Below are 19,618 nucleotides of genomic sequence, written 5' to 3'. Positions count from 1 at the left end.
AAGGGCATGACATGCCTATATCTGTGTCTCCCCCTCTTTTTACTCCTCCACCTCTTTTCTTTTCGCATGACTATGTGTACTTGTCACTTTTCCATGTGTTAGTTGTGTCTTCTGAACAGTTTGTCAGCTTTTGGACACCTTTGAAGGTGTTTTCTATGTGTTTCTATGTGTTTTTGTTTGCCTGCCATTGATTTTAACGGTGTTCGACGAACAGTTCGACGAATATACCGGTGTTCGACTAACCGAACACTACGGGGGTGGCTCAACTCTAGTCACGTTACTGTTTGCTAGTATTTTCACACTGCAAGGTCTTTGTGTTTGTAGATTTTTGTAAATCCTATTCACACAATGCAATCAAAATCCCCTTTCAGAGTACACTGTTTTTTTTTTTTTATAACACAGCATGCCCTCCATGTTGTATCTATGTATAGTGCCTGCTATGTATTTTCTACCATGGATTGGTGCATCTTGCTTCCACACCACACAATGAAGGAAGCTTTAGCACTTTATAATTAACTAATAACATTAATAACTAATGCCACAATACACAAGACATAACAAACACTACCTCATAACCTTTGACATTTACATTTTTATTGGTTGATATTCAATTCTGTCAAATGTAACATCTTTCACCCATGTTAAATAGGCCTCAAGATTGATTTCAAAATCATTTTATACATGTGTCGTATATACACAAGGTGACTGGAGAAATGCACTGAAGAACATAGCAATAAAGATCTTATAAAAGACAGCGGCATACGGTGCACGATGCATCCTAATGTTCAGTGGTTTGGAGATTAGCAGAATATCAAATATGCTCAGTGTTACCTTACCCCATTTGTATTCAGAGCGTATGTTCAGAATATATAGAAACATATAAGGATGCCTGTCACCACTTTTTTCCCCAGGAATAGCAGGAATTAGAACTAAGGTGAATAACTAAAGTCAAACAATGTGACTTATTAAGAAGTGGTCAAACAGGCCCTAAATATCTATTAAGCTGTGGTCACCAAAAAAAAAAAAAAAGTCTATAGTGACCTACAATAAAGTCAAACATTAGCCTCTTGCATTCGGTTACTACTGGACATCAAGTAAAATGATTAATTTTATGGCTTTTTACCTTGGTTGAATCTAAACATAAATAATGGTGGTTTTCTTTAGACTTGTCAGGGACATTGTGTTTTAGGTCATGAACTACATAGGAAATCTGTCAGACGATATGTCAATTAGATAATTTTACACTACAAAAGTAATGAAGGTCTTATGAAGATCAGAAAATGGCAGCAATCACACAACGTTAAAGAGTACCTATCACCAGTCTGAGGCAGCCCTTATTGTCTAACAGAACGACGGGCAACCTCAGAATAGTGAAGTTCTAAATAACGCCATTTAAAAAAAAAGAGGTCACAAGTCTCCCTAATACTCCCTTTAAGAAACCAACTTTCTAGTAAAAAAGTGGTCCAAACTTTCGGGGTTAGGGCTCCCGGCAAGCAGAGCAGGATCTCACATCCTTCTTGGGTCCTCCTCGCGGTGAAAGAGCAAGATCTCACTCACTGCACCAAACCAGAGTTGCTGTGCACCTTACTAACCTGTTACCAAATGGTAATTGGTCCAATGATGTTACTATTTGGTAACAGCTTAGGAAGTTACGCAACAGCGCTGAGTTAGTGCTCCTCCTTCTCGTTCAATGCAAGAGGAGCTGTGCAGGGTTGTGGGATCCCACTTTGGGTGAAGGGGGACACTTAAGTAGCATCTATTAAAAAAGGGATTTCTCAACATTCACCAGAACGAAGCTGCCCACTATTTTCTTAAATAAAAAGGGCAGTCCTAGACTGGTGATGGGTACTCTTTAAATAGAAATTCTATTTAACTATGGTGGGAACTGGCTGTCCTTCCTAGCATGCTATAATGCATTGACGTAGAAGTAATGAAGTATCAGGTATGTACATTTAACACTTTGGATAGTAATGGCTTAAAGCAAAACTGTAGCTGAAACACAAGGTGTTCAATTATATCTTACAAAACAGAAAAATAAAAGGAGAAGATGGTCACTAGATGCCCTGGAAGATGACCTCTCACACAATCCTATGGTGCATCACATTCCATATACAGTACATTGTTGGTTCTAACAACTTGTATGTCAGCTATGGGTTTAGTAATTCTTTACAGCAGATAGGTGGTTATTGGAAAGATAAAGGCAACATAGGCAACGTATACGTGAAGGGATGTTGATTTTCCAAAGCAGCATCTCGGTTAAACACCAACCATTTTTTAAAGCATATAATTAAAAACCTAGACAAGAAGGAGAAAATAAACACAAACTTCCAAGCCAACAAAACGCTGGTGCAGCACTAGATTGGTAACTGAAACTTCACGTCAACTTGAGCTTGTTTCGCCAGTGATACAATTTCTGACAGTTTTACAACCTAGAAAGAATGAAAGAAGATAGGTATTATAATGTGCGCAACTCATAAAGCACCCTATTAGACTTCATGTTTTGGATGGATGTGGACAGTCCACTTTACCTTCAAATATGTTTAAAAAAGTTTAGTTTCTTATTCTATACAGTTTTGACAATATATTATGTACGTTTAGAGACCATGTAGGAAAAAAAAGATTAAAGACAATAAAATAAATAAGATGAACTTATTAAATTATTTTTAATCTCTTTAAGTGCTCCATAACCATTTCCGGCACAATTCTCAACACATAAGAGAATTTCTTGTGTTGGAATCTCATCATGAGAGGCTGGCTTACTGCTAATTTCAATAGTTAAGTCAGCCCATCCTCTGCTTATGTATTAGCTGCTATTGCTAGGTCAGCCCCCTTATCTATAAATACGAGCAGTTAGCCAGCCCCCTATAGGCACCAATGACGAGCAAAGGTAAATGTTTATCCTGGGTAAAGCACAGAGATAGAAGTGGCGATGCCAAAACCCAGAGCTGTGCTGATGAATAAAGATCAGGATATATTTGGAACCGAATAATTATAATCACAAACACGTTTAACTGCATCCAGTTCGCCCTTAGACAAAAGCCTAAGCAGACGCGTTTCTACTCTGCAGTCTTCCAAAGCGTCACTGCATAGGAGCGCAGCTACAAGCCACCGTGCAGCTGCAGAAGTGGGGATCTGGCCGCCAGAGTGCCAACAGAGAAGGCACACATGGTATTATTTCTTTATTTAGAATGCTTACTTATATATCGCCATCATATCCTACAACGCTTTACAGACATAATCATCACTGTCCCCATTGAGGCTCACAATTTAAATTCCCAATCATTATGTGTTTGGAACCTAGGAGGAAACTTACGCAAACATGGGGAGAACATAAACTTGCAGATGTCCTTGGTGAGATTTGAACCCAGGACCCCAGTGCTGCAAAGCAACAGTGCTAACCACTGAGCCATGGTGTATTACCATCTGTGCCTTCTCAAGCGCTGAGCACGCAGTAATAGGAAGAGTTGACAGCGCTTCCTCCTCCATACACAGCGGTCATGTGATCACTGTGTATAAGGAGGGAGCAAGAGATGCTGGGTTGTAAGACACAGACAGCTCTCCTATCCAGCCAGGAGGTGAAATACGATGAAAATAAAAATCTTTTAATATTTAAATGCCCAAAGGTTTGAAATGACCTTATGGGGAACACAATGTGCAATTAAATAAAAAAACATGTAAATAATAAAGAAATAAAAATGGCACTGTCAATCCATAACACCACCATGTAAGAAAAAAAAAAAACCTGTCCAATATATAAAAATATTTGTTACAGAATGACGAACACATTTTTTAATGTATTTTAGTGGTCCTATGTGGTCATAAAAAATAGGATAAAAAGACACTTATTTCCCTTTTTCCACCAATATCAGCAAGAAAGAAAAATACATAGAAATTACACCCCCTATATAATGAGAAAAGACGCAAAAATTACTTGAATATTCAAATAAGCTCTTTAAAGGGAACCTGTCACGTCCTAGCTACTATCTACACTGCCCCAATAGCGTTGATAGTGATGCAATGTGCATCACTAACAAGGTTTTTACATTAAAATTGGTGGTAATATAATGATTTTATTACTTATATCCTACCTGCTTGTTTTCAGTCATAGGGGTATGATTCTCACATTCAGTCATGGGCGGGCGCAGCATTCAGTCACTGCTGGCGCCGCCCATGTATTTGAATATAGCTCCCAGCAAGCGCTATTATTGTAGGGCGCATGCGCATTTGTACATGCCCGGCCGCTGGTCCCGTGCCTGCGCAGTAAGGCTCTGTGACTACCAGCTTCACTGCACACTATGTTCCCGCACGTGCAAAGTGAAGCTGTGTAGTTCGCAGCTTCACTGCGCATGCGCGGGGAAGAGGGTCATAGCGCATGCGGCGCCTGCCCCTGACTGAATGTGAGAATCACACCCCTATGACTGAATACCAGCAGGTAAGACAAAGTATATCAAAGGTTATAAAATCTGTATATTACCACCAATTTTAATGAAAAAAGCTCGTTAGTGATGCACATTGCATCACTAACAACGCTATGGAGGCAGTGTAGATAGTAGCTAGAACATGACAGGTTAACTTTAAACTGCATGTATAAAAACACCCGAAAGTGTGCCTGGTCAGAAACCGGTAAATAGCCTGCTCTTGAACTGGTTAAAGATTTATTTTTAAATGGACAACCCCTTTACCAGACTGATAGATCATTATAAGGACTAGATGCTTAGCAAACTATGAATGTGCTTAAAATAACACATTGTGCAATTCACTGCTAATGAATCCTAAGGATTGTTTTCCCCATAGCTTTTATGCTCACCTTTAAGAGCATCGTTCAGTGCTGAACATACCAATCTACAGTGCTGGCCAAAAGTATTGGCACCCCTCCAATTCTGTCAGATAATACTCAGTTTCTTCCTGAAAATGATTGCAATCACAAATTCTTTGTTATTATTCTCTTCATTTAATTTGCTTGCAAGGAAAAAACACAAAATAGAATGAAGCAAAAATCAAATCATTGATAATTTCACACAAAACTCCAAAAAAGGGCCGGACAAAAGTATTGGCACCCTCAGCCTAATACTTGGTTGCACAACCTTTAGCCAAAATAACTGCGAACAACCGCTTCCGGTAACCATCAATGAGTTTCTTACAATGCTCTGCTGGAATTGTAGACCATTCTTCTTTGGCAAACTGCTCCAGGTCCCTGATATTTGAGGGATGCCTTCTCCAAACTGCCATTTTGAGATCTCTCCACAGGTGTTCTATGGGGATTCAGGTCTGGACTCATTGCTGGCCACCTTAGAAGTCTCCAGTGCTTTCTCTCAAACCATTTTGGAGAGCTTTTGGAAGTGTGCTTTGGGTCATTGTCCTGCTGGAAGACCCATGACCTCTGAGGGAGACCCGGCTTTCTAACACTGGGCCCTACATTATGCTGCAAAATTTGTTGGTAGTCTTCAGACTTCATAATGCCTTGCACACGGTCAAGCAGTCCAGTGCCAGAGGCAGCGGAGCAACCCCCAAACATCAGGGAACCTCCGCCATGTTTGACTGTAGGGACTGTGTTCTTTTCTTTGAATGCCTTTTTTTTTTCCTGTACACTCTATGTTGATGCTTTTTCCCAAAAAGCTCTACTTTTGTCTCATCTGACCAGAGAACATTCTTCCAAAATGTTTTAGGCTTTCTCAGGTTAGTTTTGGCAAACTCCAGCCTGGCTTTTTTATGTTTCGGGGTAAGAAGTGGGGTCTTCCTGGGTATCCTACCATACAGTCCCTTTTCATTCAGACGCCGACGGATAGTACGGGTTGACACTGTTGTACCCTCGGACTGCAGGGCAGCTTGAACTTGTTTGGATGTTAGTCGAGGTTCTTTATCCACCATCCGCACAATCTTGCGTTGAAATCTCTCTTCAATTTTTCTTTTCCGTCCACATCTAGGGAGGTTAGCCACAGTGCCATGGGCTTTAAACTTCTTGATGACACTGCGCACGGAAGACACAGGAACATTCAGGTCTTTGGAGATGGACTTGTAGTCTTGAGATTGCTCATGCTTCCTCACAATTTGGTTTCTCAAGTCCTCAGACAGTTCTTTGGTCTTCTTTCTTTTCTCCATGCTCAATGTGGTACACACAAGGACACAGGACAGAGGTTGAGTCAACTTTAATCCATGTTAACTGGCTGCAAGTGTGATTTAGTTATTGCCAACACCTGTTAGGTGCCACAGGTAAGTTACAGGTGCTGTTAATTACACGAATTACAGAAGCATCACATGATTTTTCAAACAGTGCCAATACTTTTGTCCACCCCCTTTTTAAGGTTTGGTGTGGAATTATATCCAATTTGGCTTTAGGACAATTCTTTTTGTGTTTTTTTCATTGAAGACAAATTAAATGAAGATAATAATACCAAAGAATTTGTGATTGCAATAATTTTCAGGAAGAAACTGAGTATTATCTGACAGAATTGCAGGGGTGCCAATACTTTTGGCCAGCACTGTATGTATAGAGGGTATATTACAGCCAAGATCATACTCCTTTTAGCCAAAATGCTCCAAACAAATTCCTTTTGGCAAATTGGAGCAACCAAACAAGAATGGCAACTCCTAGTTTGAGTCTAATGTATTCATAAGGAGGAGTGCTCCTAAGACTTTTTAGATGACAGGCTGCTGTGTAAACCTGTATACATAGCAGCCCATCAGAAATTGTACAAAGAGGGCAGGGACTGGTTCCCCTATGAACTCATCAGATTCATAGGGAGCAGTCTGCTATAATCTTGGTCGCAAAGTCAAATACTTTTTTTGTTCCTTTTAGCTGTATCAGTAATATGTTACCATAACATAGTCCAGCAAAGTTGTCACACATCTTTTTATGGAAGCTAATAAATGTAAATTGTTATGTACACATGATCTATCTTTGTAAATACTTTACATATAATCCTGAGCAATGGATGGTACGACAGCCCAAAGCTTCACACACAACATTGCAACCTTCATAGCAGAAATCTCTCAGCATCTCCCCTGGCAGGCTAAAAAACATATCAAGCTTCTTCTGGCTATTTGCATTCAAGATTATGTAAGACTTTATTGTGGGAGAAAAGGGGTACTCTGGGGAGATAAAAATGTATTTGAATCTACATTCTGTCTACTTTAAAGAGTTGTATCTTTCTGCCTGTTCTTATTTAAGTACATGTGATTATACTACTCCTCACAGCACTGCTACTGTTCCTGAGTCCTGCTCCTCCTCCATTCTGGGACACTACTTCAGAAATCAGGGGACATGACTAGTGTTCTTACTGTGCATGCAAGCCAGCCCCTGACCAGGGCTTCTCATAGTCTGTATGTGGATTTGATGACACTCTTCCCCTCACACTCGTTCTACACTGCCTGCACTTTCACAGCTCGTCTATGACCTGTCAAGGAGCGTGGAGTAACAGCTGGAGAAGCAGGGAGAGGGAAATGATAAGTCAGTACAAGCTATAAAGGCGCAGGCAGTTCAAAACAAGAGTGAGTGGTGGGACATCAAAACTGCACACAGACTGTAATACGCCTTGTTCAGGCTACATAGCTTATGAGCAGCAGGACATGGTAGCTACGCCCCCTGACCTCTGATGTAACATCGCAGAAGACAGGGGGAGCAATTAGGGGGAGCAGCAGTACTGGTATGTGAGGTCACAGTGAAAAGTAGTAAAATCACATGACGTTACATATAAGAACAGGCAGAGCGTTCTGAGTTTTTGAAGTTTTAGACAGAATGTACGCTAAAATACATTATTTCCCCAGGCTACCACTTTAATTTACTTTCTTTTGGAATTGCTATTCATTTCAGTCCTCATAGAATTTGAGTTCTCAACTTCATTGAAAGTTAGAGGGTCTACATCAAGTAAGAGCTCAATGTACTCCGGAGACTTCGTAACTCTTTACACTGACAGGCGGTGTTGAGATCTAACAACCCTCTTGTTGCCACAGATAACACAGTTGATAGGGGTGTATAAACGAAGAAAGCAGCAACAAATCAGTAGTATTTAAAAGGTAAAAACAAGCCACATTAATATGGGACAAGTATTGGAAGAAATACATATGAATTTCTAGATAAAAAGCCAATACAAAAATAGTCGTATTATTTGGAAGTAACTCCTGTGCATTAGTCCCAAACGTTTCTTGCTATATTTTACAGCTGGGAATACACAGACTATTATTCTACCATGTATGACCTTGGCATGGCTGTGAGGCTTGTTCAATCAAACAAAAATAACCTCAAAACATCAAATGTACCTTGCTAAAAGTCAGCTACATTTATTTCCACTCTCTTGGTCATGCTTAGCACAGCAGGGAGGCAGTATATAGTTCCCTCCATCACTAAGCTTCAGAAGAACAGACTGGATCTTGCATTACAAACACCGTGTGCTCTTAAGTCCACTCTACCTAATTAATACAACCGTGAAGTAATTTAAATAATTATTTGCAAGCCAAAACCAGGAATTGGGGAGAAATACAGAAGTGGTGGCGTGTTCCTATTATACTCTTCCTCTGATTGTTCCACTCCTGATTTTGGCTTACAAATACTGATGTAAAATACTGACCAAATACAGAATGTGTGAACGCGGCCTGAGTCATATACTCCACAAATCTGGCCTTTATGGAAGAGTGGCAAGAGGAAAGCCATTTTTGAAAGCGAAGCTATAAAAAGTCGATGCAGTTTGCAAAAAGCCATGTAGAGGACACCGCTAGAATTTGGAAGAAGGTGATCTTGTCAGATGAAGCCAATGTAGAACTTTTGGGCAGAATGCAAAACACTATGTGTGGCGGAAAACTAACTGCACATCACCCTGAAAACACCATCCCCACAGTCAAACATAGTGATGACAACATCATGCTGTGGGGATTTTTTTTCTTCAGCAGGAACAGAAAAGCTGGACAGAGATGATGGCAAGATGGATGGAGCTAAATACAGGCCAATCCTGGAGGAAAATCTGCAAAAGACTTGAGACTGAGGAGTATATTCACCTTACGGCAGGACAACAACCCTAAAAATACCACCAGAGCTGCAATGGAATGTTTTAGATCAAAGCATTTTCATGTTTGTGAATGCCCCAGCCACAGTCACAGCCACATGTCAGCCTCTAGATGTGCAAAGTTGGTAGAGACAGATTTGGTGCATAGAAACAGGAATATGAAAGCTCCAAAACCTATAAAATATATTATGAATCAGCATAACATTTTAGAACTATTAATTTAAAACTTAGAGTTAAATTCTGAAAATATTTTGATAAGTGAATGTCTACAGTATGATGAATTTTCAGCACTGAAAAGTTTTAAAGTCATGGCTTCATAAAAACAAAAACAAATATACATTAAAACTCAAACATGACGTGTGACCCAATAGTACGTCATGGTGACCTGGGCCGATTGGACCAATGACGTATTATTAGGTCATATGGCGATTGCGCCCGCACACAAGCGGTGCGGGACGATCGCCGCCGGGTGTCAGCTGTTTGTCCCTGCACATTAACCCCCTCAATGCTGTGATTGAAGTCGATCGCAGCATTGCAGGGGCAAGGGGAGGTGATCAGATACTCACCTCTCCTGTTGTCGTCATGACAACATCCGGGTCACCAGACAGCAGGAAGATACTTTGGTCATGCTCAGTGCATGACCAAAGTATCTCCTCCCTCTGCAGCAGTGACAGCCTATATAGCACAGGGAGCTGCTGCTGCTGTTTTCTATGCTATACAGGCAATCTGAAAATAAAATGTGAAAGTCCCATAGTGGGACAAGGTGTAAAAGTAAAAAAAGAATCCGAATGTGGAAAAAAAAAAATAGTAAAAATATTTTTCTAAAAATGAAAAAAATAATCCAAAAAAATAAAAATATATTGTACTCATAAATAAATATTATTGTGGAAAATTAAAAAAAAAAAACACAAAGTACCCATATATGGTATCGCCGCATCCGGAACGACCTGTCCTATAAAACTGTCCCACTAGTTAACCCCTTTAGTGAACACTGTAAATAAAAAACAAAACAAAAAAAAGAGCAAAAAATCATGCTTTATCATCATACCGCCAAACAAAAAATGGAATAAAACGCGATCAAAAAGACGAATGCAAATAAAAATGGTACCGCAGAAAACGTCATCTTGTCCCGCAAAAAACAAGCCACGATACAGCGCCAACGGCCGAAAAATAAAAAAGTTATAGCTCTCAGAATAAAGCGATGCAAAAAAAATATTTCTCCTATAAAATAGTTTTTATTGTGTAAAAGCGCCAAAACATAAAAAAAAATATAAATGTAGTACCGCTGTAATCATACTGACCCGAAGAATAACGCTGTCTTATCAATTTTAGCACACGCGGAACTGTAAAAAAAAAAAAAAAAAATCCGGAATCGTTGGTTTTTGTTTATTCTCTCTCCTAAAAATCGGAATAGAAAGCGATTAAAAAATGTCACATGCCCAAAAATGGTACCAGTAAAAACATCAAAAATTATAGCTCTTAAAACATGGCGATGCAAAAACTAGTCTTTGCAAAAAAAAGCGTCTTTTAGAGTGTGACAGCTGTCAATCATAAAAACCCGATATGAATCTGGTATCGCTGTAATCGCACCGACCCGCAGAATAAAGCAGTCTAATCACTTATACCGCACGAGGAACAGCGTAAAAAATAAACTCTAGGGTTAGGGTTGTGCTACGGTTAGTAAAACATATAAAGAGAAATAGTGAGGCACCAGTCACGATGTGCAGCATTCGAATGTCGCGCACTAGTCGCTGCACTCTACATATGAAAGAGTGTTAGCCTGAAAACCACGTAGACAGGGCACTAGCTGTGTGCATGCGAGCCAGGTGGTGCAAATTCCATATGTAGTAAAACTTGAGCCGTCAAAGCTGTAGAAATAGAACAGTGGACCCGTTGAAGCGCAGGACCAGCGCAAAACGGCCATTGTCCTCTCACCTCTGCACCCCAAAACCTGCATCACCACTCTGCATGTGTAATCCCGAATAAACAGGACTATTATAAAGCAACACTGTTGGTGAGTGCATTATCTGTTCCATTTCTACAGCTTTGACGGCTGTGCTAGGGTTAGGGATGGGGTTAGGGTTAGAGTTGGGATTTTTTCAAAAAGTAAAGAAAAAAAATGACGACGATATGGCGACTAGAGAGCGCAAGTGCTCACTACTTGAGTTTGCATCGGGTGCTCGGGTATGCACCGAGTATCGCGGGTGCTGGAGTGACGTGCTTGAGTCTCCTCCCCATATGTTTTATACAGCCAAAAAAACCTTGCGGTACTGCACGAGCGATCCCTGCATATTGTTTTTTGGGGGGTGTCTAATAACCGTGAAACATGCGGGTGGGGACTCGAGCATGTCACTTGAGCACCCGTGATACTTGGTGCATACCAGAGTACCCGATGCAAACTCAAGTAGCGAGCACTTGCGCTCAAGACTAATGACAACTTATTCAATATGATGACCTAATGTTAGCAAATTCTGTGTCGTTCCTCTGGGTTCAAAATGTTCACTACACCCCTTGATAAGATGTTTGAGGGGGCTAGTTTCAAAAATGAGGTAACTTGTCGGGGGTTTCCACTGTTTAGGCACATCAGGAGCTCTCCTAAAGCAACATGGCTTCCGCTAATTTTTCAACCAAATTTTACATTCAAATAGTCCTTTCCTTCCGAGCCCAGCCATGCGCCCAAACAGTGGTTTTCCTCCACATATGGGGTATCGGCGAGCTCAGGAGGCATTGCACAGCAAACTGCATGGTGCAATTTCTCCTGTTACCCTTATGAAAATGCAAATTTGGAGGCTGAAAAACATTTTTTGTTGCAAAAATGTGAAAATTTTAATTTTACGACTCAATGTTCTAAACTTCTGTGAAGCACCTGGGGGTTCAAGGTGCTCACCACACATCTAGACAAGTTCCCTGAGGGGTCTAGTTTCCAAAATGGTGTCACTTGTGGGGTTTCCACTATTTAGGCACATCAGGGGCTCTCCAAACGCAACATGGCCTCCGCTAATTTTTCAAGCAAATTTTACATTCAAAAAGTCAAATGGCGCGCCATCCCTTCTGAGCCCTGCCATGTGCCAAAACAGTGGTTTGCCCCCCCCCATATGGGGTATTGGCGTGCTCAGGAGAAATTGCACAACAAATTATGGGGTCCATTTTTTCCTGATCCCCTTGCAAAAATAAAAAAATTGGGGTCTAAATTAACATTTTTTGTGAAAAAAGTTGAATGTTCATTTTTTTTCTTCCACATTCCAAAAATTCCTGTGAAGCACCTGAAGGTTTAATAAACTTCTTGAATGTGGTTTTGAGCACCTTGACGGATGCAGTTTTTAGAATGGTGTCACTCGTGGGTATCTTCTGTCATAAAGGCCCCTCAAAGTCACTTCAAATGTGATGTGGTTCCTAAAAAAATGGTTTTGTAAATTTTGTTGGAAAATTTAGAAATCGCTGGTCAACTTTTAACCCTTATAGCTCCCTATCAAAAAAAAAATTTGGTTCTAAAATTGTACTGATGTAAAGTAGACATGTGGGAAATGTTATTTATTAACTATTTTGTGTGACATATCTCTCTGACTTAAGGGCATAAAAATTTAAATTTTGAAAATTTCAAAAAATGTTCAAAATTATCACCAAATTTCCGTTTTTTCACAGATAAACGCAATAGTTATCGAAGAAATTTTACCACTATCCTGAAGTACAATATGTCATGAAAAAACAGTCTCAGAATCAGGGGGATCCGTTGAAGCGTTCCAGAGTAATTACCTCAAAGTGACAGTGGTCAGAATTGTAAAAATTGGCCTGGTCATTAACGTGCAAACCACACTCGGGGGTAAAGGGTTACAAATGCATTTTTATTCAGCTTGACTTTCTATCTCAGCTGATGGCTCTGAAGTACTTCTTTGATATGGAAAAAATCCCACCGAAAGTGATGTGTTTGTATACAAGATGAATAAGCCAGGAGAACATTACGTGGGCCACAGAGTTGTAAGGATGCATATTTAACCCTAAAAGGGGACTTTTAATGGATCACCAATAAATGTAATACATTAACTAATTTCTAAATCTATTAAGTGAACAAAAACCTTTCATGCATCCGTAAGAAATCATCCATACTTAACAAATGCACAGTTAGGCTGGAATAACTCAAAGTGAGCGGCCTACAGTGATATCAGCTCCATTGTGCAGGCTGAGCTAAAGATAAGATCTCTCCGAGTGTCTTATCGGATAAGCCAGGTTCAAAGGACATAAAATCTAAAGCTCTTTTTCAGAGATGTCAATGCTAGAAACTTCTTAACAATTACCATTTTCGCAGCTTCATCCAGATCATCACATGCCAGGATTTTCAATCCGCTGGCGGTTATCAGGGCTTTGGCATCATCAACTCTAGTACCTGAGGGAAAAAAAGAGAAACTAGCTTGGTAAAGAAAGAGTAAAGATCTCACTGAACAGAAATCTTTTTAGTTCGGAAATTTTACAAGGAAACCTGTTTTTTCGGAGTCTCTATCTCAGATTCTGTCATATGTGACCGGAAACAAAAGAGCTACACGCCACGTTACTCTTCTCCCATCAATATAATAGACAACTTGGAAGAACGTGACAAACCCCTTTATAAGTTATTGGGGACCATCGGGCATTGTCACAATGGAGTCTGCAGGTGTGATCAGAGCATTAAAGGTGGTGTTCCATAAACATATATTGGTTATCCACAAGATAAGAGTATGATCGTGGGGATTAGATCACTGCACCCCCACCGATCACATGAACAGGGAATGCTAAAACTCTCTATAAGAAAAGATCACTAGTGAGCATGTGTGACGAGTGCTCCATTCACGGTGTATAGAAGTGGTGGTTGTACATGCTCCTTAGTGCTCTGTCCACACAGGGAACTTTGAAAGCTCCCCATTTTTGTGACTGTTTGAGGTCTCAGCAATCAGAGCGTAAACCATCACACATGTATCATATATAATGTGGACATGCGGTAAATGTTGTTTATGGCGCAAGCCCTTTAATTCCAGAGGTTTAAGGATTCTACAGCTGGGAAGAAACATGTAGGACTAGTAACATACACTATGCTTAAAATCCAAAAGAAACCGGAAGCTAAAAAACGTGAGCTGAGCTGTTACTGTACTGTATATAGAAACATGTAAAAAATATCTGGTAGCATGCTTTGTGTATATGAGATTATGAGCAATTACCAATTACTGCATTTTCCATATATGTTTCTAAAGCTTATTGGTGACTCATCTCCAATGACTGAACTCTCTGTATTGACGTTTCTATTCTATCCCTCAACTACACCCCCTCCAATTAATCTTTGCTCTCCCTCTACATCATCTCATCTTCTTCTTTTCCCGTATGTCCATTGTACAGACAAAAACAAGCCTCCAGAATAAAGGTCATATGATTAGGTGCACCGAGTGGTAGAACACTAAATCCCAGCATCTTAAGAGAGGCCTCTTGCGTTCTAGCACTCGTCACTAAGAAAATAAATGTATCCCTAAAACAGAATGTGCCTTTTATCCTTCAACTAAGAAATAAAGAGAACACAATTTGTGCCCATAATTTTGAAAAAGAATGCAAAAGAAATGAGGGGGCAACACATGTAAAGTAATTTTATATTCATATGCACTGTGTTCCAAATTATTATGCAAATAATATTTTCGCAGATTTTCCCAAATTACCTATATGAATTGCAGTCATTGTAATTTTCCAGTCAAATAACTATTAGAGTACAATTGAAAGGTTTTTGTACAAACTGCCTATGATAACAGTATATTTTAAAAAAAATAAAACACTCAAACTGCACTCAAAATGCATGTTCCAAATTATTATGCACAGCAGAGTTTTCAACCTTTTCATTTTAATAAAGAACAAAAAAATGGTCATTTTTGAAATTATAAGCATTAGCAGGTTATTACAAACTGAAATCAAACAGTTTTCAACTCAAAACTTTATTCTAGGTGATGTTACATTTTCACATAGGACCCCTTGTTCGAAAGGAGCTTCTGAACTCTCTCGTCCATTGATGAGAACTGCTTCCCGCCATCATAGACACTCCTTTTGATGATGCTCCAGAGGTTGTCAATGGGGTTGAGGTCAGGGTCGCATGGGGGCCACACCATAAGTTTGTCCCCTTTTATGCCCATAGCAGCCAGAGATGCAGATGTGTTATGTGCAGCATGAGACGGGGCATTATCATGCATGAAAATGATCTTGCTGCGGAATGCACGGTTCTTCTTCTTGAACCATGGAAGGAAGTGCTGTTTGAGAAACTCAACATACATTATGGAGTTCATCTTTACCCCTTCAGGGATCCTAAAAGGGCAGACAATCTCTATCCCCATGATTCCAGCCCAAAACATTACTCCACCTCCTCCTTGTTGGCACCATAGCCGTGTTTGCATGGGGTGTCCATCAACCAGCCATCCTCCACTCCATCCATCTGGACCATCGAGATCATTTTCATGCATGATAATGCCCCGTCTCATGCTACACATAACACATCTGCATCTCTGGCTGCTATGGGCATAAAAGGGGACAAACTTATGGTGTGGCACCCATGCTCCCCTGACCTCAACCCCATTGAGAACCTCTGGAGCATCATCAAAACGAGTGTCTATGATGGCGGGAGGCAGTTCACATCTAAGCAACAGCTCTGGGAGGGTATTCTGTCCTCATGCAAAACAATTAAAGCAGAAACCATCCAAAACCTGACAAATTCAATGGACGAGAGAGTTCAGAAGCTCCTTTCGAACAAGGGGTCCTATGTGCAAATGTAACATCACATAGAATAAAGTTTTGAGTTGAAAACTGTTTGACTTCAGTTTGTAATAACCTGCTAATGCTTATAATTTCAAAAATGACCATTTTTTTGTTCTTTATTAAAATGAAAAGGTTGAAAACTCTGCTGTGCATAATAATTTGGAACATGCATTTTGAGTGCAGCTTGAGTTTTTTATTTTTTTTAAAATATACTGTTATCATAGGCAGTTTGTACAAAAACCTTTCAATTGTACTCTAATAGTTAATTTGACTGGAAAATTACAATGACTGCAATTCATATAGGTAATTGGGAAAATCTGAGAAAATATTATTTGCATAATAATTTGGAACACAGTGTAACGTATTAGTTATATATCCCCCTTGAAGCAGAAATATGTCCCCCTTAAAGCAGAAGTCAAATATCCTGAATATAAAACACACAGGGAAATGTGCTCATCTTGTGTAATAGACCGTGCACATTTAGGCTACACAATCTTAAAATATACCAGATTTATAAAAATGCCTAATGCGGGATGATAAGTTCAGGCCATTGTTAGACTATCTGACATTTATTTGTTGGCTTAATTTTGGATCACTTTATGAACCTAAAAACTAGAGTACAACTTTAATAATGTTATTTAGTGTCATGTTTTACATACAACCTTAGCCAAATAAGCTTTTCTAGACACTTTCTAAAAGTATCTAGTAAAGGGGAAAAGGGTGTTTAAAACCATTAATAAATGTTATACATGGTATTCTGGCATTTTGAGACCAAATTCTTGTGCTAGTAAATTTTCCCCACAGTATTCAGATATTTACGGTATCTGGTTTTAGCTGCTTTATAGACTATGTATATACAGAGCCTGGTGTGGGCGGAGTTATCTTCCTCAGCTCTGCTGCATTGCTAAATCTAAAATCAATGTCAGAACCAATGCATCCAGTAAACTAAATGATACATTGTTAGATTCAGGGTCTCTTTCTGTACATCATGCTGCTCTCAGATGAGGTAGCAAAAACCTGGTGACAAATTCCCTTTAAGTCTGATAAATCAAGTTATAAATTTGGCTTCCATTATGCAAATTAGCCAGGACTAGTCCTGCATTGATTTCCCCTGACTAGTCCTACCTTGGATCTTGTAATCACGTCTAGGGTGGCACCACACAGATGACATCACCAATAGAACTGTTCAACTCTTGCGCATGAGCATAACATTCTGTCTTCCACGTGCATAGTCTCTGTCTTCATCAGCGCACGGTGTATGCCCAGGTAGGTTTTACTGCTAGTCTTAGTGAAGCAGGATCAATGTCAGCAACAACTACGAGCATGTGCAATGTGCTGATGAAGTTAGGGTGTACACTTGGCTTCATTGCACATGTCCAGGAAGGCAGAAAGTCACACTCATGCATGAGGGTTGCAGAGATCTGTCAGTAATGTCGCCAATGTGGTGGATGTTCATCACACTCTGCTCCCCCTCCCCCCGGCATGATTATTCTCCCAGACTAGTCCTGTCATGGATTTTGTAAATGGCCTGTCCTGACTTATCCAGGCTAATGTGTCTATCACAAGCCAAACTTATAATTAGACTTTTCAGCCCTAGAAATATGGCACAAAGGATCTTCTTATAACCAAGTTGTTGGTGCTAAGGGTGGCCCAACCAGTTACTAGGTTTAGGGGGCAATCACTTTTTCACACAGGGCCCTGTAGGTTTGGATTTCTTTTTCCCTTAATAATAAAGACCTTCATTTAAAAACTGCATTTTGTGTTTACTTGTGTTATCTTTGTCTTATATTTAAATTTGTTTTGTGATCTGAAACATTTAAGTGTGACAAACATGCAAAAGAATAAGAAATCAGGAAAGGGGTAAACACTTTTTCACACCACTGTATATGGGTACGCATGATCCTATCGGATGCACCTGCTGCAATTGTTTTTTCAAGACGAATAGACATCAGAAAAAAGCACTGGTCGCCATTGCTCCATAGCAAACACTGGTCCGAGTGCTATCTGATAAAACTGTCTATTGTCTATGTACACAGAGAGCCTGGTTGGGTCAGGTTTAGCTTTCTCAGCTCTGCTTCATGCTGCATCTAAAAACCCTGATTGTGTCACAACTGCTGCACCCACTAAACTAAGTGATACATCATTGGATTCCAGGTCTCTTTGCCTAAATCATGCTGCTCTCAGATCAGGTAGCAAAAACCTGGTGACAGATTCCTCTAAAAGCAATCATTTATATAAAAGAAAGTTGCACGAAACAGACTTAACAAGTGCAAAAAAAATTACGTTAATTATTTACCTTGTAAGCGGACCACAATAGGTATCCTAAGTTCCAGATCTTTTACAGCCATTATAATGCCTTGTGCAATAACGTCACATCTCATAATTCCACCAAAAATATTCACTAGAATAGCAAGAACCTAAATAGAGCAAATAATGACAGAGGTATACATCAATACTGAAGAGGAGCAGTGCAAATTAACAAATATCTTGAGGACAGCAAGTAAGCACCAACAGAGGCAGATGTCATTCAGATATTTCCAGGGACATCATTTTCCAGAATGTACAAGGGAAATATTCTACATGAAACAATCTGTAGGTGTGAATCTGAAATGTGTTACATGACCATAGAGACATGATTCAGGCTTAATACTATACACCTCATGGGTCTGAGCATTTAGCACTATTATTTAGCATTTCAAAACGAGCATAAAATTGCAAAGAATTTGCAATGTCTTGTACAATCTGGTTAATAAAGTGCATCTGTAACTATAAAACAAATTTCCATAAATCAATTAAAATTACAGTTGTCCATAAAAGTCTTCAGAGAGAAGGAAGCAGCTGAAGAGTGAAACACAGAGATCGTACTGCAGCTTTCTAGTAAGCGTTTTATCTCACTCCAGTGCAGCTGCTTATGAGAATGTGCTATAGAAAGTTAGGGGAGCAGGGTCTCCTCTTCTGTGTATGTGCCTTGTGTGTACTCTGAAGACGGATCTCAATGAATCTAATCGGATATATAAAAATTGTTTTATCGCTCTTTAGCTATGGAATTATGGAAAGTTATTTTATAATCTTTGGCACATTTTAAGCAAAGTCAACAGTAAAAGTGCTTTAAGACACCCGACAAACAATACTGCATGAAGAATTACCAGCATAACAGATAATTTATAGATATACATAAATTTCCAAGTTGAAAATCATGCGTTCTTATAGTCATGTATAAGACTTGGTCAAGGGATTCCATTAAGACATTTTACTAGCTGCATAAAGCTCAAAAAGAAAAAGTGACTGGTACCTTTTTATCAGATGTGATAAGTCTGAAGGCTTCTGTTACTTGGTGGACAGTAGCACCTCCACCAACATCCAAGAAATTTGCTGGCGTTCCCCCATGAAGCTTTATGATGTCCATTGTTGCCATGGCCAGGCCAGCACCATTCACTAGATATAAGGAAATAAAAACAATCATTATTGGCAAAACACATTCTCAAATGCTAGATTTCCCAAACTGAACAGTACATAGAGATATTTCAAGCTATTCATATAGCACTTGCACTATTTGTGGTGGCCACTCCAAGTCAGATTTGGGCCATCTACAAGAATGAGTATTCTAAGGAATTTGCCCAATAATTATTTTCCAATTCCCAATGCCACACACAATGAGTTTTGTCTTGCAGTTCTGACAATCACTTAAAGTAGCAATCCAGTGATTGTTGTATACCTGATTCTGTGATTAGTTCCCCAATACACTGTATGTAATTCAGTCAATATTACTTTACTTTATTCAATTGTTCCATCTTAAGATTCACAGCATATTTGCTGCATGTTAGATTATGTGATCTTATGGTGACCCACCCAGTTACCAGTACTACCTG

The 19,618-nt window shown here is 39.5% G+C and overlaps 1 protein-coding gene across 1 annotated transcript in view; it reads right to left on the bottom strand.

Annotated features, from left to right (window-relative positions):
* Window positions 1-599: 599 nt before the first annotated feature.
* Window positions 600-19,618, bottom strand: part of SUCLA2 (succinate-CoA ligase ADP-forming subunit beta) — a 97,844-nt gene continuing 78,825 nt past the window's right edge. The window contains exons 8-11 of the mRNA XM_073663835.1: window positions 19,042-19,184; window positions 18,046-18,166; window positions 13,289-13,377; window positions 600-2,429 (exon numbers count right to left, since the gene is read on the bottom strand). Coding sequence (XP_073519936.1) covers window positions 2,355-2,429; window positions 13,289-13,377; window positions 18,046-18,166; window positions 19,042-19,184 — 428 coding nt within the window. The 3' untranslated portion in view covers window positions 600-2,354. The remainder of the gene's footprint in view (window positions 2,430-13,288; window positions 13,378-18,045; window positions 18,167-19,041; window positions 19,185-19,618) is intronic.

The sequence above is a fragment of the Phyllobates terribilis genome, unplaced genomic scaffold (genome assembly GCF_046119375.1).
Source record: "Phyllobates terribilis strain yellow unplaced genomic scaffold, ASM4611937v1 Scaffold_2__4_contigs__length_985480577, whole genome shotgun sequence".
NCBI classification, from domain to species: Eukaryota; Metazoa; Chordata; class Amphibia; order Anura; family Dendrobatidae; genus Phyllobates; species Phyllobates terribilis.
The sequence above is the reverse complement of the archived record's forward strand: the minus strand, read 5'-3'. Positions and strand labels throughout refer to the sequence as shown.